This window comes from Balaenoptera musculus, chromosome 11, assembly GCF_009873245.2.
Source record: "Balaenoptera musculus isolate JJ_BM4_2016_0621 chromosome 11, mBalMus1.pri.v3, whole genome shotgun sequence".
NCBI lineage: Eukaryota > Metazoa > Chordata > Mammalia > Artiodactyla > Balaenopteridae > Balaenoptera > Balaenoptera musculus.
Genome location: NC_045795.1, coordinates 64189976 through 64216506, shown reverse-complemented (window position 1 = coordinate 64216506; position 26531 = coordinate 64189976). Strand labels below are relative to the sequence as shown.

Sequence of the window (26531 nt, the reverse complement as noted above, 5' to 3'; positions counted from 1 at the left end):
CCTGTGCACCGCAACAAAGAGTAGCCCCTGCTCCCCACAACTAGAGAAAGCCCGCGCGCAGCAACGAAGACCCAATGCAGCCAAAAATAAAAAAATTTTTTTAAAAAGGATTAAACAAATTAATAGATAAAGCCCTTGGAACACGGGGACCTAAGCACTACATAAGCGTTAGCTATTATTATATTTACGGTATTGCTATCCCAATGAGGTAAGAAAGGGTGGGAGAGAAGGAAATGATTCTGAGAAAATATACAAGAGCTAAAATGGAGGTGAGCAAACAGTGCCGAGGCCCACAGTCCAGGCCGTAGGGTTAAGTCTTGTGGTCAGCGGCTCATGGCCAGAACTACTGGCTGGACAGGAGTCAGCGGTCCAGCGTTGGGCCCTGGTGTTCAGGAGGCAGAGCCCAGTCCTTGGGTCATTCACTTCCCTCTCTCGTGATAAAATTAGACTTGGAGGCCCAGGGTGGGAGAGGGGCCCGGACGGCCTTCTCCACCCTCCACATTTCCTCAGCTTGTGGAGCACGGGACGGGGAGGCCGATACAGCTTTGGCTTAACGGGGGTAAGAAGTGACTGGACTGCCGCTGGCTGTGGAAACTACGCTTCCCAGCATGCAATGGGTCAAGAGGGGCCTTCCGGTCTCCCCCGGCGCCTCGCAGGTTCAGCTGGGAGTTTTCATTGACCTCCGAGCCCCTCTGGTTCGGAGGAGCTCAGGTACCCTCTAGGCCCCTCCCCTTTCTGAGGAGCGGTGACCTCGCGGAGTCCCGCGAGCTGTTTCCTTCTTCCGCTCTGATTGGTCCAGCCTAGCTGCCATTCCTGTGCGAGGAGGAGAACTGGTTACTGACTGGTGGATTCCGTTTGGCGCCAACTAGGAAAGGGAGGGCGGGGCATTGGCAGGCCCCAGTGAGCAGCTATTACCGCGAAAGGCCACCTCGGCAGCGACAGCCCGGGAGGGAGGTGAAGGTCGGCCTGGTTTTCTGCACTCCCGGGCTGGGCAAGAGAGTGAAAGAAGAGTGAAGAGAGTGTGAGACCAGGCCATTGCCTCGCGGCTCTAGCCGCTCTCCCTCCCCGACCTGCCCCGCTTGTTTGGATTTAATCTTCAGGTTGCCGGCGCCCGCCCGCCGGCCTCGCGGAGTGAGGGGAAGCACCCGAGCCTGTGGCTGGCGCCTGCCGAGTCCGGACACCACCCGTCCTCTTCGCTTGCCCGCGGCAGCCGCGTCCCTGAACCGCGGGGTCGTGTTTGTGTTTGACTCGCGGGCGCCGGCAGCGGGGCGCGCGGCCGAGGCCAGTGCCGGCGGGGCGGGGCGGGGCGGGCGCGGCGGAGGCGGAGGAAGAGGGAGCAGGATCCCTGGGAGGTAGGGCGCCGCCATGGAACTGGGCCCGGAGCCACCGCACCGCCGCCGCCTGCTCTTCGCCTGCAGCCCCCCTCCCGCACCTCAGCCCGTCGTGAAGGCGCTGTTCAGCACGCCAGCCGCCGGGGGCCTGTCGCCTGTCACCAACCTGACGGTCACCATGGACCAGCTGCAGGGACTGGGCAGGTGAGGAGGGACCGACGAGCGGTGCCTCAGGCCGCTGGCCTCCCAGACGGCTTTCGGGTAGATCGGGCCGGGAAACCGGCCGGGAGAAGAGCGAGACCTGCCTTTCCGCCGCTTGGGGGCGGCCCCACCGGCGGGGGCCTGCCATGTGCACCCGCCCCACCCCCCAGGCCGAATGTTGGGCGGGAGAGGCCGTTCGGACCCTCCAGGGCCGCCCTCAGCCCCGAGCCGGGCCCGGTAGGGGGTGGGGTCGGCCCCGACTCCCCACCTTCGCCACCCCTTTCAGATTGCCCTGTGCTCTTCTGTCCCTATCCCAGGAAGCTCTTTGAAATCTCCCTCCACGCGGGAAGAGCAGGCCCTCCTAGGGGCTCACTTCCACCCTTTGCTGAACCACCTCGTAGAAGCTTAGTTTCCTGTGAGCTTTGTTTCCTTTTCAGCAAAGGGACGTGGCATTTTCTTTCTTGGCGTTTGCAAAATCGTCGCAATCCCTCGCCCCGTGCACCTTCCTGATGTCCACCCCGATGCTTTCCTAAGACCAGGTCTTTTTATTCAACTTTCCATGCCCCAAATCTCCCTGCTCTTTTCCTTATTGCAAAAAATGCATCCCACCGTTTTTCTGGTGAAACTGCTTTCTCTTCAATCTTGGACGTCACATTTTCTAAATAAGCACATGTCTTTTCCAATCTCTGAAAAGCAGGAACTTGTCCTGTTCACCCCTGCTGCTAGCTCAGTACCTAGAACACATGCTCTCATTTCAGGAAATACTCCAATAGTCATCTTTGTCGTCCTGTCCTATAGTGTGACCCAGGCCATGCCAACCCACTCTTTTCTCATCTCCTTTTATGCTCAAGTGCTAACTGGGTGTTCTGGGTGTCCAAGTGTTCCGTGGTGTGGCCTAAAAGTAATGATGGTTGATGGCAGCATGGCCACTTGCCATGTCATGGCCTGTCTCCTGTATGTAACCTTTTAATTATGTTCTTGAGCTATAGAGAGAGTTACTTTTCTTGGTTTCAGTGAGTATGAACAGCCACTGGAGGTGAGGAATAGCAGTCTGCAGAGAATGGGCTCCTCCGAATCAACTGATTCAGGTATTCTTTTAGTCTTAAACATTTTTATCATGTGTCTGCCGTGTGGGAAGCAATACTTGGAATTTGCTGAAATGTGCGCTTTCACCTAGAAACTTAGTTTGGTGAGTTGAGATAGTAAACAGAAAAGTCCGGCATTGAGTGACAAACACCCTTAACAACAGTACAAAGGAGCCCCTGTGGCAGTTTATGAAGAGAAGAAACGTGTCAAGTGGCCACAAGGAGGTGGTTTGTGCTTGGTGTTGAGGATGAGTAGTAGTGTGAAATTAACCATACCACTCTACGTGGCATTCAGGAAATCTTATTGGTTAAAATGCTGCATCAAATTATTGGAAGTATAATGAAATTATTTCATTGAGCCTGCTATGGAGAAACTGTGCCAGTGCATTTTATTGTAATTTGTAAGTTCATGTTACTGCAAGGTATATTTGCACAGATGCTTTAGATTAGGGAACTGCAAGAACAAAAGTCTTAAAATGTAGGCTTCTTAAGAGCCAGGGATAGGATTGTGGCAGTGTGGCAAGGGAGAATGTCAGGAGCGGTAACACCTAACTTCCTGTACGATTATTTAGACATCATGGAGGAAAGGTGTGCGCTAGGCAGGCCCTGGTGGCTCTGGGCCACGCTGAGCAGTGTCTCCTCTATTCTGCTGCTGTTGGTGAGTTGAGCACCTCACTTGATGTTATTTTGTTGAAGGCAATAAATACTTGCCTTGCTTGTCAGAGGACATAATTGTATTTTCCAACCCCCTGAGTTGTGCACATGATCTGACAGGATATAAGATATTTGAAATCAAAACTATTCCAGAAAACGGGTACCTATTCTTTCCATGGTTGGAACTCACAGAAAGTTAGCCTGGGTAACCTCTATCTGAATAACGAAGCAATCATGAGGTTTGGTTTAGGAACTTTTTTTTTTTTTTTGATTGAAGTATAGTTGATTTACAATGTTGTGTTAGTTTCTGGTGTACAGCAAAGTGATTTAGTTATATATATATATAGTTCTTTTTCATTATAGGTTATTACAAGATATTGAATATATATAGTTCCCTGTGCTATACAGTAGGACCTTGTTGTTTATCTATTTTATATGTAGTTTGTATCTGCTAATCCCAAACTCCTAATTTATCCCCTCCACCTCCTCCTTTCCTCTTTGGTAACCATAAGTTTGTTTTCTACATCTGTGAGTCTGTTTCTGTTTTGTAAATAAGTCATGAGGTTTGGTTTAATTCACTCTCCTCAAATTCTATTTTCCATGATGGTATTTGCAATTAGGAAAGGATGAGTAGATATACTATGAAAATTTAGACTTTTACAAATACGAAGTTTTGGCAATCATGGAGACTCAACTTCAATTCTGGCAAAAGTCCAAGCCATGAGCCTTTGTTGATGGCCTTAAAGAAACAGTACTAGTAGTTTTATTTATTTATTTCAATGACAAAGTGGTGTATCATGTATTAAATCCTGAGAGGTTTTTTTTTTGTTTGTTTGTTTGTTTTAATTTCCCACAGGCTTCTGTCTGGATTCTCCTGGGCCCTTGGATAGTAAAGAAAAGTATGTATTCACTGCTTTTAAATATTTGTACTTAGAGAAAGTTTAATTTTTTTTAAGGAAATTCTTCATGCTCTGGACTGGAGCTCTGGATTTAGCTATCCCTAGTAAGACCCCTGGATCCTATAAACAGTCTGGTATCTTTTGAGAATGAGTAGTTTGTGTCAGCGGTTTTCAGAACTTCCCTTCCTTTATTTTAGCTGTAATTTTGGTGTTCTGTTCCAGTCTCACCCACATCCTTGCTCCGCCTTCTGACATCATTGTCTTAAGAGAACCTTTTGTTTGTTTGTTTTTTGTTTTGTTTTGTTTTGCTGCGCCGCAGGGCTTGCTGGATCTCAGTTTCCTGACCAGGGATTGAACCCGGACCATGGCAGTGAAAGCCTGGAACCCTAACCACTAGGCCACCAGGGAACGCCCTAGAACGTGTATATTTTAAGAGAAGACCTGGGCTTGCTTTTTTCACTAGAAACCCAGCAGTGGGGATGCTTATGAGAACAGGACAGCTTCAGAAATCTATTCTTCCATCTTGCCTAAAATGGGAATGTTTGACTCTCCCCTCACCCCACCAAACTGTAGGTTTGCATCTGCTAATATATATACCTCTTTACTTGCTTTATTCTCATTATTTACTTTCTGATTTCATTGCAGCCTTGAAAATTCCATGAGGAGAATAAATTCCCTGCCTGTAAGTTAGTTCCCTTGTTTATTTTGAGCCAATACCTATTATCTGCCCCTTAGCTACCAGTATAACCTTGATAGTAGCCCTTAATTTATACAGACTGCTTTTCCTTACTTTGTCTCATAAACATTCAAAACACTCTACCTAAAGCAACTTCAATAGTGGCTAATTCTTGAGGGCTTTTTCTTCCATCTCTAACTATTAGAGTTTTATCCAACCAGGAAGGGGGTTCTTTTTATGTAAGTGATGTTATTTTGGGGTTGATTTGGTACCTAAGTCCTTGCTGAGAGGGCTGTAGACGTTGTGAAGTTAGGTGTAAATCCATGTAGTGGGAACTTCTATCTTGTGTTCTCGCAAGGTGGAGCCCTAGCCACATTTACTGGTTACCCACTGCAGTGTATGAGGGGCTAGGTCTCCCCAACCCACCACCACCATATGTTTTTTCTTTTAGAACTGAGTTTCCATTGAATTTTCATTTATGTACCCTAATTCCTCTTTTCACTTTGATAGCAGAAGCTCTTGGGGTGTAGCCCAGCTCTGAAGAGGAGCCATTCTGATTCTCTTGACCATGATGTCTTTCAGCTAATTGACCAGGATGAGAACAAGGAAAACGTGAGTGTGGCATTAATCTACTCCCCTGGGGGCAGAGGTCAAACCCACAAGTGTCTGTGGCTTATGGAGAAGTAGCTGGGCTGGCTGCTTCCTGGGAGACTAAACCTTCACCAAAGTCATGATGGTCTTGGAGTCAGAAAAACCTAGATTTGAATCCTACTGCTTGCTAGCTGTGACCTTGGCTTTTTTTTAGGCTTCTTTGTTTCTTTGTGAAATAGGAGTAACAGTCCCTTGTAGGATTATTGTGGGAATTAAATAAGGATAATGTAGATAAAGCATTTCAAATGGTTCCTGGCAGGTAGGAGTTGCTCAGAAGGTAGCTCTGAGGAGGAATTATATCCATGAACACTTTATCTGGAAGGGTCTGGCCAGGCCTTCCTTGCTTCTTTGTGCTGACCCTGGGATGAGTTAGAAGTTTAGGGAAAGGCTTCTTGACAGTATTTGAAAGAACAGAGCCAACAAGTCCCAGGGGATCTCAGAGTAACTGAAATGGTAGCTTAGAGGGTGAGTTGGGGTAGTGCAGCCAAAAGTCCAAGAACACCCTGGCCTGGCTTTTCTCACACCTGGCGGGGCCCCTTGCACAGAGTAGGCACCAAAAGAATTCAGTGAATCAGCTCAACTTTCCCAGTCTTCTTTCTCACTGTATTTCCATATCTATTTTCTCCCCTTCTTCATCCCCTGCTAAAATGCCACATTTCATACTTCTTATAATCTTCTGGACTTAATACTTCCAGAACCTACTGCTTCCATGAACTCTCCCAGTGATTCCTTTGGCAACTTGCAAGATGTCCTGAGGGAAGTACAGAAATGAGTTCCTGCCTTGAGTGCTTAGAACACTACGTCTCCTTCTGTGTAGTACATTTAACCAAACAGTCCAATGCTATTGTACCCATGCCTGGTCTCTCTCCCCACAACCCCAGGTTGGCTTCTCCCAGGGTTGCCTGCTTGGAGCTTCATTCTGGAGGGGAAACAGCATAGGTTAAAGAGCTCTTGCTCTGGAGTTGTCCAGTCGGGTTACGAAGCCAGATCTCTCGGCACATCACTTAACCTATGGGCCTAGTTTCCTCATCTGTAAAGTGGGGATGATCGGATGGATAAATGAGTTAATGCACTGAAAGCACTGTATGGGCATGTAAATACTCTGTGATGTTAGCTGTGCTTAACAAGTTCTTCAGTGGATATTTTAGGGTAGGGGAATTATTAGTGCTAAACTTTAAGTAAATGAAATCATACAGTATGTATTCTATCACTTCTGGCTTTCACTCAACATTATGTGAGATTCATCCATGTGGTTGAATAAACCAGAAGGGTTTTTGGGTTTTTTTTCTCATTTTATTGAGAAATAATTGACATGTATCACTGTAAATTTAAGGCATACAGTATGATGGCTTGATTTACATGTATTGCGAAATGATTACCACAGTAGGTTCAACTAACATCCATCTTCTCATATAGATACAGTAAAAGGAAAAGAAAGGAAAAAGGGAAACTTTTCTCCTTGTGATGAGGACTCTTAGGATTTACTCTCTTATCATCCAGAAGTGTTAGCTATAGTCATGATGTTGTCGTTAGTTTTTTTTCCCCATTGCTTTTAGTATGGAAAGCAGTAACTTTAAGTGTTTTCCACTTAATTATCTCCTATTGGTAGAAAGAAGATGGAAAATATAAAGGTCTCTTTTAAGTTTCGACTGAAAAGTTTTTATTCCTATTCAATTATATTGAAATGAAATTGCTTTCGATTTTAGAAAGTTTTTTTAAATTGAAGTATAGTTGATAGAAAGTTGTTGATTTAGTTTTTAACTCATAGTGTTTTGTGTACCTGGCAGATACTCATGTGTTTATTAGGAAATAAAGTGTTTGTGGTAAGAGAAAAAAGTGCTGTATTAGAAGTTAGCTTTTGACAGAATCTTTGAAATTCTTAATTACACAGATCCAGTATTGGAATTAGATCAGAAATGGGTTTGGAGGCAGGTGATCAATACCCACTCCCTTGCTTGTCTCCTGAAGCTATAGCCGAGACCCTAGAGCTGGTTTTCATAGACAGTGGATGATGTCTCAACTTATACTGTCTTGCAGGAAGCCTTTGAGTTTAAGAAGCCAGTAAGACCTGCATCTCGAGGCTGCCTGCATGCTCATGGACTGCAGGAGGGTAAAGATCTCTTCACACAGAGGCAGAACTCTGCCCCAGCTCGGATGGTACGTGCTCTGGCTTTCACAGTCCTGGGAGTTCCTGATGGGAAGAGATGAAAGCACCCTCTTTAACCTGGAGTTGAAGCAGCAGCTCTTGCTGTCTTTACCTTGACTTTGTTTTTTGAAACTAGACTCACATTTTTGGTGTTTCTGCTGTGTCTGGAGAGCAGACAGTCAGGAGCAGAGTGAGAGGTGATATGTTTGAAATATTGGACTTGAGCAAGGAATATTTGACCTTGTCAATTATGGGAATTCTGCAGGCGTCCTGGGTCATTCTTCTGAATGTATGTATGGTGGGATTATACGTCTTACTTCAAACTTGTCTTTTACGATGCGTCCTGAATGCTGAGAGGTACTTCCCAGAGTGATTTTGTTTGGAGAGAGCACTTGTCTTCTTCCAAACTTGGTTTATTAAGAACTATTATGTATTCCAGTGAACCCATTGCCTATAAGGCTCCTTGACAGTATTTGGGGCCACTTGTCCCACAGTTATTTACTTGCCAGAGACTGTCATTACTTCCTAATTTCCAACTGATGATCTGACAGACAGCTATGGACTAGAGAGGCCCAACTTGAGCAAAATGACCACATTCGGTTTCCAGGTTTTCCTGGGAACTTGCATCTGAAAATACAGCTTTCCAGTCTGGCTTATGGTCTGAGGTTCAGGTTCAGCTAGTATTGCTACTCTGTCTAGCATTTGCACAAAGCAATTTATGTTTTCTTGTCTTTAATCTTCATAAGCCTGTGAAGTACCTGGAATTACCCCACTTTAAAGATTGGGAAAGTGTGGTCAGGGAGGTTGGGTAATTTTCCAAAGGACACAGATAAATGAAGACCAGAATTAAACAGTCTGCTGATTCCCAAGTACACAGTAACCCTCTGAGAGCTGGGTGTCCAAAACGAAATATCTCTAGTGTACACCTGAAGAACACAGCACCAGGGTTTCCTGTGATCACTTGGCCATCCCTAATTGTAGGTGCTGAAGGTACAAACTGAAAGAAAGCCAGTGCTAAGCTCAACGGTTTGGCTTTTGATCATGTCAGAGGGTATTTCTTTCTTTCTTTCTTCTTTTAAAAATATTTATTTATTCATTTGGCTGCATTGGGTCTTAGTTGCGGCATATAGTATCTTTGTTGTGGCGTGTGGGATCTTTTGTTGCGGCACACGGGGCTTCTCTCTAGTTGTGGCATGCAGGCTCAGTAGTTGCAGCGCACAGACTCTCTAGTTATGGCACGTGGGCTCTCTAGTTGCGGCACGTGGGCTCTCTAGTTGCGGCACGTGGGCTCTCTAGTTGCGGCACGTGGGCTCTCTAGTTGTGGTACACAGGCTCCAGAGTGTGTGAGCTCAGTAGTTGTAGCACGCGAGCTCTCTAGTTGTGGCACGTGGGCTCTAGAGCGTGCGGGGTTAGTTGCCCTGTGGCATGTGGGATGTTAGTTCCCGGACCAGGCATTGAACCTGAGTCCCCTGCATTAGAAGGTGGGTTCTTAACCACTGGACCACCAGGGAAGTCCCAGAGGGTAGTTCTTTTGTATCCTTGCTTTTAGTCTCCAAGCACCATCTATATTTCCTCATAATGGCTTCTTGGTGTAGGAATCATGGAGAAAGAATTAGTTCCTGTCCAGAGATTGTCATTTTCTATAGCATATCTGCACCTGGGGACGCCAGAAGCTGGGTTACAAAAATTGGTATTATACCATAGTGTGAGCCTTCAGTGGATGCTGCCCCATGATAGAGTTATCTGCTCCTAGGCTCTGCTCGCTGAAAAACTGCCAGTGTGCCCAAGGTGTGCTCAGGTACACTTGTGGAGGATGAGAGGCAACCCAGAACTTGTTTTATATTGTGAAGCAAAGCTAGTGCCTGAACCCAGAGTAGGCCAGCTGCAGAGAGGACCTCTAGGTGAGGTATCTACTCAGAAAACCAGAGGGCTGCTTGAGGATTAATGCATTCATACCCCAAAGAGATTCATTGCTATGGGAGAGAAAAAAATCTATCTCTGAACTTTTTTCCTGGCTTTGGGAAGTACCTGGAAAAGAAATAATTCATTATCATCAATGTTTGTATTAGCAGTGTTTATCTCTAGATGGTAGATTTTTGAGTGGTTTTTATAAATTTTCTATACTAAATATATATTCATTTTATAATGGGGGTTTTACCTGAAAAACAAGATAGGGTTGCCTAATGAGATATACTCTATATTTTGACTCCAGGAATGGTCTCTCCTAGGGAGGGTATAGTGGGGAGAAAAGCTTGGGCTTTGTGGTCAAACAGGTGAGCTGTGTGATCTTGGTAACCTCTCTTAAGCATCGGTTTCCTGATTTGTTAAATAAAAAGAAAAGGATTAACTACCCTTAGTGTATTGTGAGGCTTAAATGGGATTATACATAAAAGGTTATATCCTAGTGTCTGGCACAAGTAATTCCTCAGTTAAAACTGAGCAGCTGTCATTTAAATTCCAGTTCCAAGTCTAGGATGGACTTTCTTTGTTGCGGCATGTGGGATCTTTCGTTGCAGCTTGCAGGCTTCTCTCTAGTTGCAGCACACAGGCTCCAGAGCGCGTGGGCTCTGTAGTTTGCGACACGTGGGCTCTCTAGTTGTGGCGTTTGGGCTTAGTTGCCCCATGGCATGTGGGATCTTAGTTCCCCAACCAGGGATCGAACCTGCATCCCCTGCATTGGAAGGTGGATTCTTAACCACTGGACCACCAGAGAAGTCCCTAGGATGGACTTTCTAGAACTTTCTTGACTTTATATCCCTCTGTCAGAACTGGAGTTACAGAAGCATTCTCTAGTCCATTTTGTGGTTTCCATAGAGACTTGGTATCTTCTCACCCTTCCTCATTTTAGCAGATTATCACTTTGTCACAACCCCCATGCTGATCCCTGTTCACCAATTATAATCCTCAGAAAAAACAAACCTTGCCCTTCACAAGAGGCTAGCCCCAGATCTCACTGTAAGGTGAATTGCTCCTGGGGAGAGTTCTTTGTGAAGACTACTTGGCCTGACTCTACTCAGAACTGAGTGTGGACATCAATTCATTTATAATCTTAGGTTTCATTTTCCTTTGATTAGAGCTGCTAAAGCTTCTTACAAGAAATATGTTTTCCTCCTAAAAACTAGTGACCCATCCAAGGAAATCAAAGCTGATTATTTATTAACAAGCCATGAATTCTGTCTTGTAGCTTTCCTCAAACGAAAGAGATGGCAGTGAACCAGGGCATTTCACTCCTTTTTTTATGCCCCAGTCACCTGTGACTGCCACTTTGTCTGATGAGGATGATGGCTTCATGGATCTTCTCGATGGAGAGAATCTGAAGGTACTATGTGTGTGTGTTTTCCCATCCATTTTACAACTACCCTGGAGAGAAGTCATCTGAAAAAGAACAGTGATCCCCCAACTGGCGGATATTTTTATTCATTTGTTGGGAATTTATTGAGACTCTGCTTCTAGCCTGATTAAATCCTATGGAGGAGTTCAAATGAAGACACTGATGTGATCCTTCTTACCCTGAAGGAGCTGACAATCCATTTTTCTGGCAAGAGATATGAATCAGGAACAGTGGAAGAATAGCTGCCACGTGGTGTAAAGCTGAGGAGAACAGGGTGCCTCCTCACGGCCCCTCAGGGGCATACCTTTAGCTATGCTCAGATACCGGGACTGTTAAGTGTTACTCTTTTCTGACCTTAAAATGTTGGGGACGGGGAAGGGGGTGAACATTAGAATGCTTCCTATCCAAGTCTTTCTGGTATTCTGCAGGAAGAATTCTAAAGCATTTAAACTAATGTTGTCTCTGCTGGACCTTTGTGACAGTTTTTCTTTGTTTAGAATGATGAAGAGACGCCGTCCTGCATGGCAAGCCTCTGGACAGCTCCCCTTGTCATGAGAAGAACTACAAACCTGGTAAGTCCTGGTGTGTCTAGAGGGAGCCACAGGAATCAAAATTGTTTCTTTTGAGATCCTGTGGTTGGGTCTATGGGCCTTTCCCTTGACTGGTCGCTAGTGTTTCCTGGTGTTAATGCACACTGTTTTTTCAAGTTTGTTTGTTTGGAGTTTTTTTGTTTTTGTTTTTGTCCTCATTGGTGTGTGAGGAAGTCTGGGTAATATAAAATGCATGCAGTTCTTGTTTTTATAATTTCTAGTTCATCTCAACTGTTCTTGGTCAGTTAATGTCTTTTCTATACAACTCTGACCTCTCTATTAACTTCTTTAAGATCACTGGATAATGCTGGAAAATATCTGCTAAATTGAACTTAAGAGACTCAGTTATTCTCAAACTCTGTCAGATTTGGTATCAGCTTAGATTTTAACTGACAGCTTCATGGGTGAGCAGTTTGTATCTGACAAGGAATTTGATCTCAGGCAGCAGGAATAGAAAGACTTCTGCTACAGGTACCATCTGTACCCACCCAGCCGATGGCTCTGTAGCAGATAGCGCTATCCTTCCTTAAGAGTGTTGACTGGAGAACCCTGGCCCAGAACAGAAAAAGGAGATGCTAGCCCTGCCCTATTCTGATGGGGAAGGAGAGAACACACTGGACTACCATATTGTTTTACTTTCCACAGCTGAGAGAATGTGGAGAGACTGGAGCACATTCAGAGAACACCCAGTAGAAGGAGGAGACTCAGACTGTGATAGATATTATGGACTGGTTGAAAAAGTTGGGACAGAAAGGCTTCATTTGAAGAGGAATTAATTAGTCTTTTTTTTTGGCCTCGCTGCGCGGCTTGCAGGATCTTAGTTCCCCGACCAGGGATTGAAAGCGCCGAATCCTAACCACTAGACTGCCAGGGAATTCCCTGAAAAAACCTTCTCAATCTGAAGCCTTTAGTCTGAAGACTGTTTACTTTTTTTGTTGTTGTTTGTTTGTTTACTTTTTTAATATCCTTCTCATTTATTTACATTCCTTAGCATCAGCACACTTGGCAAACAACAGTAACTCACAAAATGTCTCTTTCTCTCTCTCTATATATATATATTTTTTTAAATACCCACCTATCTATATAGACTATAGACTTCTGTTTCCATCAGGGACACTTTCAAACAAAGTCAGACGCAAGGCTGTGCCTGTACAGGAACATATCCTCATTTATTCAAACACCTAGGGAAAGTGAGATAGTATCACAATACAAATACAGTTATACACCCTTAGGTATACATATAAATTGATAAGTATATTTTTAAGTATCAGTGCCCCTGAACTATAAATATGGAACAAATGAACTACAGTCTTGAAGCCACTTACACATTATAGTAGATTAATATGCAAAGCTTTGAGGGAATAGGCTACCCCAATACAAATGTTACGATGAAATTTACTAGGTCCTTTTGAAAGACAAAATTATATACAGTGTGAGAATGCTTAGGAAATGGCTATCAGTTTTATAAGTTGGATTTAAAAATCATGAATAGTATGTATGGGCCCTTCACAGTGAGGGGTTTCCTTTCACAATCATAGTAGACTTACAATTGCCAGGGGCTGAGCTGGAACTGGGGTTTCTGCCCTTGAGGAGCTTACAGTTCCTCTGAGATCCTATTAAAAGCAGTAGGCCCTCTTCCCAAAAATGCTTCCAGCTCTCCTAGGTAAAAAACAACAACAACAAGACAAAACTGACCTTACTTTTCTGAACAACATACTGTTAAAATAAACTTCTGTTAAAATAAACTTCAGAAAAATAAGGGGAAAATCCTTGGTCTCTAGGAGAGCCAGTGTGGGAGTGACATACTTGCTGGGGGACTATCAGGAACATTTCAAAGAAGAGGCAACACTGAAATTTTAGTATCAGCTTGAAAGGGAGTGGTTTACAGGGTATGAAAGGGCATTCAGCACAGAAGGAAAAGCCCTGCCAAGGAACACTGAGTTGTGAACGGGCTAAGATGAGTTTAGAGAGCTGAAGTCAGACTGTCTCTACCACTAGTCAGGTGGGCTGCCCTCAAACTGAGAAATTAGTCTTTAAAAGATCAAGTGCTATAGCACATCTTCCTGTATTTCCTTTGGCTTTGTAAGTCTTGAATTAAAATGCTCTGGTACAATCCAGAAAGAAAAACAACCAAGTAGAGAGAACGACTTTTGAACACAGTTTTGAAGGCACCCCCGCCCCCTGCAAACTTAGACTCAACTCTATTTTACCACCTTAACTGGCTCTGATTTATAGTATAATCCAGCTACCTCACACCCTTCTGGATTAAGGTGGGCTGTTAAAGCCTGTTCAAGCTGCTCGAGCAAAGTGCAAGTAATAAACTAGAAGGGAAGAGGAAGCCAAAAATGTGTCCCTGGCTGGAAGGTAGGTAACAGTTATTTGACTCTTAGGACCCTGTGCAGACAGTAGGCTTTTGAGGGCATGGATAGTCTTCCTCATTTCCATATAATATCAGCTTTAGAACATGTTCATTGAACACCAGGGACTTGGTGTCTACAATGTGCCGGGAACTAGATAAATGGACAGTGTCTGTTTCCTAATTTAGGATGGATCAGTCTTAAACCATCCCAGGAAGTCCTTGGTCTATTCTCTTTACCATTCAAGTGAGTGTATGTTAATGAAATACATTAAATGGGTCTCTTTCCCCCCCACCCCCACCAAGGGCAATCGTTGCAAGCTGTTTGACTCCCCTTCCACGTGTAGCTCCACCATCCTGTCAACGTTGAAAAGAACAGACCGATCGCAAGAGGAGTCCCCACGTGGAAATAGGAAGCGGAGGAAGAGCGTGGCTGGGGCCAGTCCCGAAGAGGCAGCTAGTCCAAAGAAGCCCCAGGAGGTTAGTTATGCAGGTTCTTTTTTGCTCAAGGACTGTGATATTGTATCTTTCAGTTCTAAAATGTTCATTTGATTCTTTTTCTTTGCTGAGACTTGCTGTTCTTGTTTCTCATTTGTTTCAATCATGTTCATAATTGCCTGTTGAAGCATTTTTATAATGGCCACTTTAAAATCCTTGTCAGGCAATTCCAACGTCTGTTTCTGGTGTGGCTTTCTGTTGATTGTCGTTTCCTATTCAAGCTGAGATTTTCCTGGTTCTTGGTATGACAAGTGATTTTTCAATTATATCTATATTCTTTGGGTATTATGAGGCTATGTAACTCTTCTGTTTTAGCAGTTAGTCCTCTGGTACTGCAGGAAGGTGGGGATGGAAGTTCAGTTTCCCTTGATATGCCACCTAGGGTGGGGCAAGCCTCACGTTTGCTGGGCAGGATTCGGAGTTCAGGCTCCCTTCTAGGCCTCCGCTGACACCATCCCAGTGGAGTAGAGACTGGGACACTTAAGTACAGCTGGGCAGGGGTGGAAGTCTAAGCTCCCTACTTGTCGGGCCATGGAGTAGGGCCATAAATTTTTTTCCTTGATGTTAGTTTTAATTTTTTTTGTGTCCTGTTCTATGTAGATCTATAAATTCCCACTACTTTAGGTTTGTCTCACAACTTTGAAGTGTTTCTCATTGTCACTTAGTTCTAGGTATTTTAGTTCTTTTATTTCCTTGTGATGAGAACTCTTAGGATTTATTCTCAACAACTTTCATATATACCATACAGCAGGCTTAACTATAGTCATCATGTTGTACATTACATCCCTGGTACTTATTTATATTATAACCGGAAGTTTGTACGTTTTGACCACCTTCATCCAATCCCCCTCCCCCACTGCCTGCCTCTGGTAACCACAAATCTGATCTCTTTTTCTATGAGTTTGGTTTTTGTTTTGGTGCTTGTGGTGATGGTTTGTATTGTGTTTTTTAAGTTTTTTCATTCCCCGTATAAGTGATGTCACATAGTTATTCGTCTTTCTCTGTCTGACTTATTTCAGTTTCACTTGGCATAATGCCCTCAAGGTCCATTCATGTTGTCGAAAATGGCAGGATTTCCTTCTTTTTGTACGGCTGAGTAATAATCCATTGTGTGTGTGTGTGTGTGTGTGTGTGTGTGTGTGTGTATCACAGCTTTGTAATCCATTCATCTGTCAATGAACACTTAGGTTATTTCCATTTCTTGGCTATTATAAATAATGCTGCTCTAAACATGGGGGTGCAGATATCTCTTTGACATAGTGTTTTCGTTTCCTTCTAATATATTCCCAGATGTGGAATTGTTAGCTCCTAGTTAGTTCTGTTTTTGATTTTTTTTTTCTTTTTTTTCTGTTTGCTGCACCGCGCGGCAGGTGGGCTGTTAGTTCCTTGACCAGGGATCAAACCCATGCCCCCTGCATTGGAAGTGCAGATTCTTAACCACTAGACCTCCAGGGAAGTCCCTATTTTCAATTTTTTTGAGGAACATCCATACTGTTTCCCATAGTGGCCATCCCACTTTACATTCCCACCAATATTGTACAAAGTTTCCCTTTTCTTCACATCCTTGCCAACACTTGTTTCTTGTTTTTGTTGTTGTTGTTTTTTGTTTTTGGCATGACCGCGGGGACTGCGGGATCTTAGTTCCTGACCAGGGATTGAACCCGGACCCGCAGCAGTGAAAGTGCGGAGTCCTAATCACTGGACCACCAGGGAGTTCCCTCTTTTTTTTTTCATTTTTATTTATTTACTTATTTATTTATTTATGGCTTCGTTGGGTCTTTGTTGATGCGCGCAGGCTTTCTCTAGTTGCGTCAAGTGGGGGCTACTCTTCATTGTGGTGCTCGGGCTTCTCATTGCGGTAGCTTCTCTTGTTGCAGAGCACAGGCTCTAGGCCCACGGGCTTCAGTAGTTGTGGCTCTCAGGCTCTGGAGCGCAGGCTCAGTAGTTGTGGCACACGGGCTTAGTTGCTCTGCGGCATGTGTGTTCTTCCTGGACCAGGGCTCGAACCCGTGTACCCTGCACTGGCAGGTGGATTCTTAACCACTGCAGCACCAGGGAAGTCCCCCTCTTGTCTTTTTGATGATAGCCATTCTTATAGTCATGAAGTGATATCTCATTGTACAATAATTTGATTTTCATTTCCCTAAATGATTAGTGATATTGATCATCTTTTCATGTACCTGTTGGCCATTTGTGTATCTTTGGGGAAATGTCTATTCAGGTCCTTTGCCTACTTTTTAAAACCAGATTATTTTAAAGATGCAGATGTAGAGAATGGACTTGACCTGGGGAGGAGAAGGATAAGCTGGGATGTAGTGAGAGAGAAGCATTGACATATATACACTACCAAATGTAAAATAGCTAGCTAGTGGGAAGTAGCTGCATAGCACAGGGAGATCAGCTCGGTGCTTTGTGACCACCTAGAGGGGTGGGATAGGGAGGGTGGGAGGGAGACGCAAGAGGGAGGGGATATGGGGATATATGTATACCTATAGCTGATTCACTTCGTTGTACAGCAGAAACTAACACAACATTATAAAGCAATTACACTCCAATAAAGATGTTAAAAAAAAAAGATTGTGTTTTCACTATTAAGTTGTATGGATTCCTTATATTTTTTGGATATTAACCCCTTATCAGATAATATGGTTTGCAAATATTTTTTCCACTTCTGTAAGTTGTCTTTGCATTTTGTTGATTTCTTTTAATGGGCAGAAGCTTTTTAGTTTGATGTAGTCTCAATTATTTTTTATTTTGTTACTTGTGCCTTAGGGGTCAAATCTAAAAAAATCATTGCCAAGACCCATGTCAAGGAGCTTTTTTCCTGTGTTTTCTTCTAGGAGTTTTATGGTTTCCTGTCTCACATGTAAGTCTTTAAGCCATTTCAAGTTATTATTTGTGAGTAGTGTAAGATAGGGGTCTAATTTCATTCTTTCACATGTTTATATTCCATTTTTCCAGCATGATTTATTATTGAAAAGACTGATCTTCTCTTCATTGAGCATTCTTAGCTCCCTTGTCAAATACTAGTTGATGGTATTTATACAATTTATTTTGTAAACATGCACTTTCACTTTTCTTGTGGACTTGCCGGGTCCTAGGCTAGACATGTGTTTAGCTTTAGCAGACACTGCCATATAGCTTTCCAAAGTGGTTGTCCAGTCGGCTCTCTGTATCTGGGGGCTCTGCATCCATGGATTTAACCAACTTTGCAATGCATTCTTACTGAGCACTAGCTGTTCTACGTGTCATTTTACATGAGCATCCTTGGGTGTCCTGAAACCAATCTCACAGATACCGAGGGCTGGCTGTACTCACAACAGTGTGTGAGAGTTCCAGTTCTTCCACATCCTTACCAGTAGTATACGGTGTTGTTCATCCCTTTAACTTTAGCCATTCTGGTGAGTGTGTAGTATCTGATTCTAACTTGCATTTCCCTGATAGTTATTTTTCTTGGTCTTAGATTTTCTTCTCTATTACTCAGCCAAGTTTCTAGCCCATATTTCTATTGGGTTGTCTCTTATTTGTGGGAATGTCTTATATATTCAGAGATGAATCTTTTATTGAGATGAATGCATATCTGCCCACTCTGGCTTGCCTGTTCTTACCTAATCTTGTTGTTTTGATGAACAGAATTTCTTGATTTTTTTTTTTTAAACATGTTTTAATTTATCAGTCTTTTTACGTTTAGTGTTTTTTGTGTACTGCTTAAGAAATCCTGGGACTTCCCTGGTGGTCCAGTGGCTAGGACTCCACGTTCCCAATGCGGGGGGCCTGGGTTTGATCCTTGGTCAGGCAGCTAGATCCCACGTGCCGCAGCCAAGAGTTTGCATGCCACAACTAAGACCTGGTGCAGCCAAATAAATAAATATAAAATACACTAAGTGTATAAAAGAAATCCTTACTTCCCCCCGATTAGCCCTTTTGACATGTCCTTTGAAATATGAGTGCTTCCTTGACTAATGACAAAGTGTTCCAGGTTTATCTTGTACATTTCTTGTCCCAGCCTGGAGTCAATCAAAAAGCTCTGGTTTCTTTTAGTGGAAAATACAGTTGACCCTTGAACAACATGGATTTGAACTGTGAAGGTCCCCTTATACGCAGATTTTTTTCAATAAATACATACTGTGGTACTGCACGATCTGTGGTTGGTTGAATTCGGGGATGTGAGATGGTGGCCCTAACCCCCGTGTTGTTCAGGGGTCAGCTGTATTATTTAGAGAGCACACTGACCGAGGGGCTACTTACTGCAACCCTGGAGCTTCTCAGTGGGTAGAGCTAAGAAATACTTTTTTTAGACTTAGCCCTAATTTTAATCCTCCTTTTTTTTTTAAAAAAAAAAAAAGGAAGTTTCAGAGCAATTCAGTTAGAATTGAATTCAGTTCAAATAATAGTATACCTAGTCAGTAACCCATATTCTTTTCTTCACTCTAGATTCAGTCAAATAAGAAAGGTATCCTTTTGCTAAATATGGACTTTAACATTTCAGTCTCTTCTTCCTGACATGTTCCAGGTGAATGTTTTCAGAAGTTCTGTTCAGAAGCCTGGCCTCATTCTCCACCTTTGATTTGTTACAGATTCTACATCAGTCTTTATCCCTGGTATCTTCCCCAAAAGGGACCATTGAGAATATTTTGGATAATGACCCAAGGGACCTTATAGGAGACTTCTCCAAGGTAATTGCACGCAGAACTGCTCTGTGATGCAGGATTGGCAGGGGCGGTACCTAAAACGCCCCTGCTCAGCCTTCCTCCCTCCCTGAAGTGGCTCCTGGGGTTCCCCCCACCCCACCCCACCCCGCCAAGGGGACGCAGTTTGAAATTTTTTTTTAAGATAAGGAAACACATTCATGATCAGGTGTATCTCAGTCTCTGTGGGACTGTAGAACTTACTGGTGCTGGTCAGAGGTTTCAAGCAGGGAGCCACCCGCCAGCCACCTTGACACCAACCCAAAGACCAGGCTCTCTGGGAACTGTGTTTGTGATTATAAAAGCAGTACTGCAGAAAAGTGTAAAGAAGCAGAAATAAACCTCTAGCCTCACTGTATATAAGTCTGTATATCAAAAGGTCCTCTTAGAATGTCCAGGATTGAGACTAAATTTCTCCATTGTCCAGAGGAGCATGGCCCTCGAGGGAAAAGGCCCTCAGGGAGGTCCAGAGGAAGGTCTGCTGATGGCCTGATACAGGTTGGCTGCCTTTGAGCTGTGGTGAAATGTGACACATTCCTGTGTCAGTAGTAGCTTGTTTAGCCACATATGACTTGAAGGTCCCCAGACCAGTCTTTTACGTATTAATGTAGCTAACATTTATGGAAACACTTATTATGTGTAAGGCAAAGATTCCAAAATGAGACACAGTTCCTTCCCTCAAAACACTTAACATATGGTCAGTAAGACATCATGCCACATGGACATGTACCTCATGTATCACATGGTAGATTGAAGTAAACATCAGTGCAATGAAAGCAGCAGACTAAGAAATAAAAGGGTTGTCTCAGTCTCAGCTAGGCGATTGGGGAAGGTTTGGATCTGGGCTAGATATTTCAACCAGGTGGGAGAAATAAGTGGACTAAAAATAGAAGACAACGGGGAGGGGGAAGGGTAAACTGGGACGAAGTGAGAGAGTGGCATGGACTTACATATACTACCAAATATAAAATAGATAGCTAGTGGGAAGCAGCCGCATAGCACAGGGAGATCAGCTTGGTGCTTTGTGACCACCTAGAGGGGTGGGATAGGGAGGGTGGGAAGGAGACGCAGGAGGGAGGGGATGTGGGGCTATATGTATACATATAGCTGATTCACTTCATTGTACAGCAGAAACTAACACACCATTGTAAGGCAATTATACTCCAATAAAGATGTTAAAAAATAAATAAAATTAAAAAAAAATAGAAGACAGTTGTAGTCTGAAGGGAAGAGCAAGCAAAGACCTGGGTGTGGTGTGTCCTTGCTAGTAGAAGCTTGCGCCTGAATTGAAGCTGTTGGTTGTGTTTGTCATAATGACCCCACACATGGCCACGGGATTGGGTGAGCACTTGACTCGGCCAGTCCGCCCTAGTGAGTAATTACTGATGTGCCCGTCCTTCCCCCTCAAGGCTGGGCCCAGCCTCACTCATTCCACCTCCAATGTCTAGCACCATGCTGGACATAGCAGGTGCTCAGTAAACAATGAAGTCATTCCTCTCTGTGTCCTTTATGTGCTGCACACAGTCTGGCTGCTGAGGTGAGGGTTCCTTCCAAAAGCGGGAGAAAAAGGAAATCACCTGAGGTTTCTGTATTCAAGTCTGGCTTACTAGCTGGCTAACCTTGGACAAGGTACCTAGCTTTGACATATGGAAATGGGGATAATGTGCCTTATAGGTCTGTGTGAAAATTCAATGTCAGGATATTAATGAAGTGCCTAGACAAGTAACCAACATATTCTATTAGATTAATGTTTGGTTTTTGTTTTTAAGCTGACTCTTACCAGGAAGGCAAGCAATACAAAAATGTTGCATTTTTAAGCTTTTGGATTTGCTAAGTATTTCTCTCTCTCTCTCTTTTTTTTTAAGTGTTACCTCTTTCATACAGTTGCTGGAAAGCATCAGGATTTAAAATACATCTCTCCAGAAATTGTAAGTCATCCTTTTGGAACCTGCCACACATGGAATCTCCATGTTCCTGGCAGCCAGAGTTGATTCTCCTTGGCTCTCTCTCCACAGATAGCGTCTGTTTTGAGTGGCAAGTTTGCCAACCTCATTAAAGAGTTTGTTATCATTGACTGCCGATACCCATATGAATATGAGGGAGGCCACATCAAGGTATGGATTCCTGAGGCTTGTGGGCGAGCCCTGCTGTTGTGGGAGGCATAGCAGGAGCCCTGGACAGCATCTGTGATTTTTTTTTTTAAAGGGGGAGGTGACACCTGGCTGCTCATTATAATGCTCACATGCTGGTTATGAGAATTGTAAAAAGCAGCAGTGGGCGTGAAAGGCATTTGACTCCTGGTGCACTGAAAGAATGTTCCCTGGTCTGCACTAATCTCTACCACACTGTACAGCAACTGCTTCCTGTTCTGTCCCTCAGGCCATCACCATCACCATCAGGGGCATTTCTAAATGGTACCCACTGACTTCTAAGCCATGCCTGGACATGAAGCCATGAGGAGAAGCCAGTCTCTGGCAACATGTCCCAGTCTGTGCCAAGCCTAGTGATGCCTCTTACATTTATAGTTGCCTGGTTAGGTGGGTGTTGGAACATACTTTCCCAGGAAGAAAGTAATTGGTTGTGCCCTTTTAATCTTTTAACCAATAATATAGTGTTGAAATACGGTAAGGAGGTACTTTAAATACAGTGTTAGTGTTTGCCACTGTCATGGCCGTGAAAGTCCCGGGCATTCACAAATATCACTTACACAGTGCACACAGTCATAACAGAATTTGACGTGCCCATTTGAAGACCACTCTTGGAGAATCATTACTGCGAGTGTGAAACGTGAGTCTCTGGTGCCTTCACAGGGTGCAGTGAACTTGCACATGGAAGAGGAGGTTGAAGACTTCTTACTCAAGAAGCCCATCGTACCTACGGATGGCAAGCGTGTCATCGTGGTGTTCCACTGCGAGTTTTCTTCTGAGCGAGGCCCTCGCATGTGAGTGGGCTCCAGGGCATGGCCCCCATACTTTTGTGGGACAGCCTGTTGCACATCGAAAGTCATTTCCATGCCTTAGCCTACACACATGGTGTGTAAATACCTAGTTTTGTAAAAGTATCAATTCACGTGTAACAGGTATTCTCTCAAATCCTTACCTGTTTTGCAGTCAATTGATTTCATGAACAGCTTCCTGGAGTGTAGTTTATAGGCTTGCCCTAACAGTTTCACAGTAGTCGTCGTAGAGGGCTTTCTGGCTTCCCCAGTCCAGCCTGTGACACAGGTGTTCCCTGTGCAACATCCCCCGAGGATCTGGCCTCTGCTTCATCACCCCCACTCCTGAGTTAGTCCTGGCTACTGCTGGGCATGGCTCACTGTCCAACCTTCCTTTGTATTGAATTAAACTCTGGCTCTTCCAGTCTCCCCCACTGTCCTTATTTCTACCTATGGGGCTACTGTTCTCAGGTGACATCCTTCAGGTACAGTGTGGTTGCTCCTTATGCAAATGCCAGAAAAGTGTGATGTCCTCTCTGCAAAACTTGATGTGATGCTCTCGAACACTTGTCAAATCCACGTTTGCAAAGGAGTGGGTTATGTTACCTTCACATTATCGCCACATTAGAGGTGAAAAGAAATGCCGCCCGCCCCCCCCATCCCCACCCCTTATTAATAAGAACTTCTGTTAGGGCTTTGGTGACTAAGGCCCTGTTATAGTTTACTACAAAGATAAGTTTTATACCAAAATAAGTGAAAGTATAATTACAATAAAACAACATCACTTCAGATTTAAAATAATACTCTGATGCTCTAACAACATCTTTCCACACTCTCACTAATGGTGACGGGACTGGTTCTGAAAATGTGGTCAGAAGTGAGTGGTGGTATTAAAAAACTAGGGGGAAGGCCAAACAGCTGCCCATCTGTGCTAGGTCCCTTCAGAAAGGACTGCCAGCCTGGACGTGTCAGGGCCTATTGAGGCAATGAAGGTACAGCAGTGAGCAAACAGGACTGACCTGCCGCAGGGGAGGTCCCAGTGGAGAGACGGAAGATGGTTGTGACAAATGCTGAGCAAACGGGGACAGAGGTGGCAGGGAGCAGTGCAGCTTCACTAGGAGGGTCCAAGAGAGACTTTTCTCATGGTTCAAGTTCTTGTGCCACCTTTTTATTTGGAACCATTTCAAGCTCAGAAAGAGTGCATGCTTCCCCTGATTTCATCGACTGGTGATATTTTGCTGCATTTGCACACACATAACTATAGGAGTATACAGTACACTACACAATAGTCCATTTTAGTACAGGATGCAAGTAGGCGCCCTGAGACAGGAGCAAAGCTCAGAAGGAGGTAAGGGAGAGACACTGGTCGTGGAGGGTGGAGAATGCAGAGGGAAGCTGGCTGAGAAGCTGTCACCGAAGATTAGGTGCTGGTGGTGGCAGGGAAGATGCTGGGCAGAGATCAGTTGCTAGGGCTGTTTAACTTGAAAAGTTGGGAAGAGACCATCTACCTGCCAATACGAGGCAGTGGCACTGGCTGTGAACACTATTCCTGAAGATAACAGGTGGCCAGGAAATCACAAGTCGACACTGATTGTTTCCAAGAATGAAGGTAAAGTTGGGGAGATGTGTGTAAGGAACACTGCTTTCACTGTGTAGGGCTAACCATGCTTTGGCTTTCCTTCCCCTTTATAGGTGCCGATATGTGAGAGAGAGAGATCGGCTTGGTAACGAGTACCCCAAACTCCACTACCCGGAGCTGTATGTCCTGAAGGGCGGATATAAGGAGTTCTTCCTGAAATGCCAGGTAAGATGGACTCTCTGGAGGGCAGTGGCCGCCCCTCCACCCAGATGTCTGGTGGTCATGGGTGTTTCTTGCCAGGGGTCTGGGGATTTGCCCTGCACACAGAAGGGCCCTAGAACTTGCTGAGCAGAGCCTTGCAGCCCCCCTCAGGGAGGGAGCAAGAGTGTGCGTATGAAGCAGGTGTGCCCTGACTTCGTCCTGTCTTCCCGCCAGTCTCACTGCGAGCCCCCCAGTTACCGGCCCATGCACCACGAGGACTTTAAAGAAGACCTGAAGAAGTTTCGCACCAAGAGCCGGACCTGGGCCGGGGAAAAGAGCAAGAGAGAGATGTATAGCCGTCTGAAGAAGCTCTGAAGGTCTCAGTGCCAGACAGCAGCAGCCTGAGCCTCCCTCCCTACCCCCCTCCCCTCTTTGCTGCAGAGAAACTTGAGCAAAGGGGCCAGCCGTGTGACATTTGGAGAGAAGGCCTGAGGCTTCCATGTCTTAAACCTACCTCCCACTCTCCCAGGGTTGGAGCCCAGAGCATTCTGCTGGCTCTTCTGTCCCTGTAAGTCGTCCTTCTGCAACAGGACGGTCTGCCAAGGCTGTCACGTGCCACAGCACAGTTCCAAGCACCAAGTCAAGATGTTCTGACTCCTCATCCCCCACAGCTGGATGAGCTGCCTGGGCCTCGTTGGGTACTGGCCTTCTCCCCTGAGGGGAGGGGTAGGAGAGTCTGAGTGGAGAGAAGACTCACAAATGCTGCTGGCCAAATACCAAAGACGGCCTGCGAAGGAAAGGTCTTTGTGGGATAACCCATATCATTAATTTATTCAACTTCATCAGTCACTTTCTTTTCTTTCTTTTTTTGTAATCAACTCCTGGAGACTTTTATTTAACTGCTTCTTTAAGTTACAATACTGCCATCCTAGGTGGGGTTTTATCATCCCAGGGACTACCTCTGCCTTTAATTTTTAAAAAAAAAAGAAAAAGGGAGGGGGAAGAAGAGGGACATGAGTTGTGGGACAGAGAACTAGGCACTCTGTCACCCCCAGGAGGCGCTGCAGTACTGGGGCTGCTGCTATTTACAGCCAAGGACTGAGATACTGGTGGGAGCAGGCCCCAGACTCAGGCTTGGCTACAGGACATAAGCTAAACCTCCCAGACCTACCTCGAAGGCCCCTGAGATCTACTGGGGTGACCCTGCTCGCTGTGATGTTGCTGGTCTAGGAGTCACGGTCAGGAAAGCACTTGAGGCGGCTTCCATTGGGCCACCCCCAGGTCAGTGTTGGAACATGGTAGAGCAGGGATCCCAGTGTAGGCGGGCAGGGATGGGGGGCTCTGCCAGATAAGGGAAGGGAGTATATATTGAGTGTCTTTCTTCTATTGCTCTGATACTCTTTGATCGCTTCTATTTTAATTTTTTAAAAATAGTCATTTTATGATCAAGGAGTATCAAATCAGTGTTGGCTGGGCCACCCAAGGCTGGGGAGAGGGGCTGGAAGCCCTGGGCATTAGAAGGGAGTGGGTGCTGGCAGAGATGACTATAGAATGTGTTTCTCAGGAGGCAGCGTGGTGGATTTTGAAGGTAAAACTTTGAGTTTATCATGTTTCAATTTGAGGGACAGGGAGAGATGGATCATCACCAGTTGCCCCTCATCTCATCCCACAGAAGTGGGGGTCTCAAAGGAACACCTCCCAGGGAGCTGGGGCTGAGTTGATTGACTCTAGACAGGCCTGTTTGGTTCCTGTTCATCCCCACCCTTAGGTGCTGGCTTCCTCACCATCTTTGTTCCATTGGGGTATAGCGAAGTTTTTCTTATATAGCAGATTCAGTCTCCCCTCTTGCCCCGGCTTCCTGTTCTGGGGGCGGGGAGAGAATCAGTGATACTGGAGATGACTGGTTGCTGTGTTATGGGTTTGAGTTGCATTTGACTATAAAACAATCTTGTTAGAAAAAGTATGTGGGAAGGAGGGGAGCAGGGGGAGAAGGCCTCTTCCCCCACACACACTGAGACACATCTTAATTAGTCTGTAATCTTTATTGTAGGGATTCTGTTGGTTGAATGCCTGAAAAGGGAGGTGGGATGGCCTTTAGAATGTACCAGCTTAGTAACATTGGTAACCAACTGTTGCAGGCTCTGAAAATAAAAACAATCTTGAACCCATGCTCTCTGCCTACTTCATAATGTATTTAAAGGGAATTGTGAGTCCCTTTAAAAGTTCTGGGACCACACTTGACTAAAACCAGAGGCTGGGGCAGCGATATTTCCTTAAGAGGCCAAAGAGCTGTCATGTGGCCTGGCGTCAGGGATGGCCAGATGACCTTCACTTATTACTCTGAGTCCAAAAACAAACTTGTGATTCAGGTTGATTTACAAGATGCAGTAGGGACATGAAAAGCCTGCCTGAACCTCTGACATTCTCTTACAAGATGTATTAATTCATAGGATTGAGCAACAGACCAAAGGAGGGACCACTGTAAAGGAGATAGGAGTTTCAGTTGTGTTCTGAAGGAGCCAGAGAGGATACTGCAGAAGGAAATCAGGCAGATGGTGAGTCACGGGCCCACATGCAACCAGAGAAACTTGGACCTGTAATGCTGGGGGCTATTGCCAGAATGGATACCAGCTGGAGCAAAAGTCTATTACAAAATAGAGTGGTGCCGAGATAGCAAGTAATTTGTGTTCTTTTTTTTTTTTTGGGCTGT

The 26531-nt window shown here is 44.8% G+C and overlaps 1 protein-coding gene across 2 annotated transcripts; it reads left to right on the top strand.

Annotated features, from left to right (window-relative positions):
* The first annotated feature begins 914 nt into the window (after positions 1–914).
* Positions 915–25988, top strand: CDC25A (cell division cycle 25A). Of its 2 annotated transcripts, none has more exons than XM_036869932.1 (15): positions 915–1535; positions 2547–2620; positions 4128–4170; positions 4816–4852; positions 5360–5458; positions 7535–7654; positions 10828–10962; positions 11472–11546; positions 14227–14400; positions 18996–19094; positions 20972–21034; positions 21122–21220; positions 21917–22047; positions 23734–23845; positions 24056–25988. In XM_036869932.1, exons 1-15 carry the CDS (start codon positions 1366–1368, stop codon positions 24194–24196), a joined length of 1572 nt encoding a protein of 523 aa, XP_036725827.1. In that variant the 5' UTR covers positions 915–1365; the 3' UTR covers positions 24197–25988. The 2 variants fall into 2 exon arrangements, with proteins under 2 accessions (XP_036725827.1, XP_036725826.1); XM_036869931.1 differs by having other exon boundaries at positions 5357–5458; positions 24056–24691.
* The last annotated feature ends 543 nt before the right edge of the window (positions 25989–26531 follow it).

Excerpts from the sequence above, each read along its gene's own strand:
- CDC25A (XM_036869931.1), top strand. The coding sequence starts at position 1,366 with ATGGAACTGGGCCCGGAGCCACCGCACCGCCGCCGCCTGCTCTTCGCC. Across the intron at positions 2,621-4,127 it reads CTCCGAATCAACTGATTCAG|GCTTCTGTCTGGATTCTCCT; the intron begins GTATTCTTTTAG and ends AATTTCCCACAG. Across the intron at positions 7,655-10,827 it reads ACTCTGCCCCAGCTCGGATG|CTTTCCTCAAACGAAAGAGA; the intron begins GTACGTGCTCTG and ends TCTGTCTTGTAG.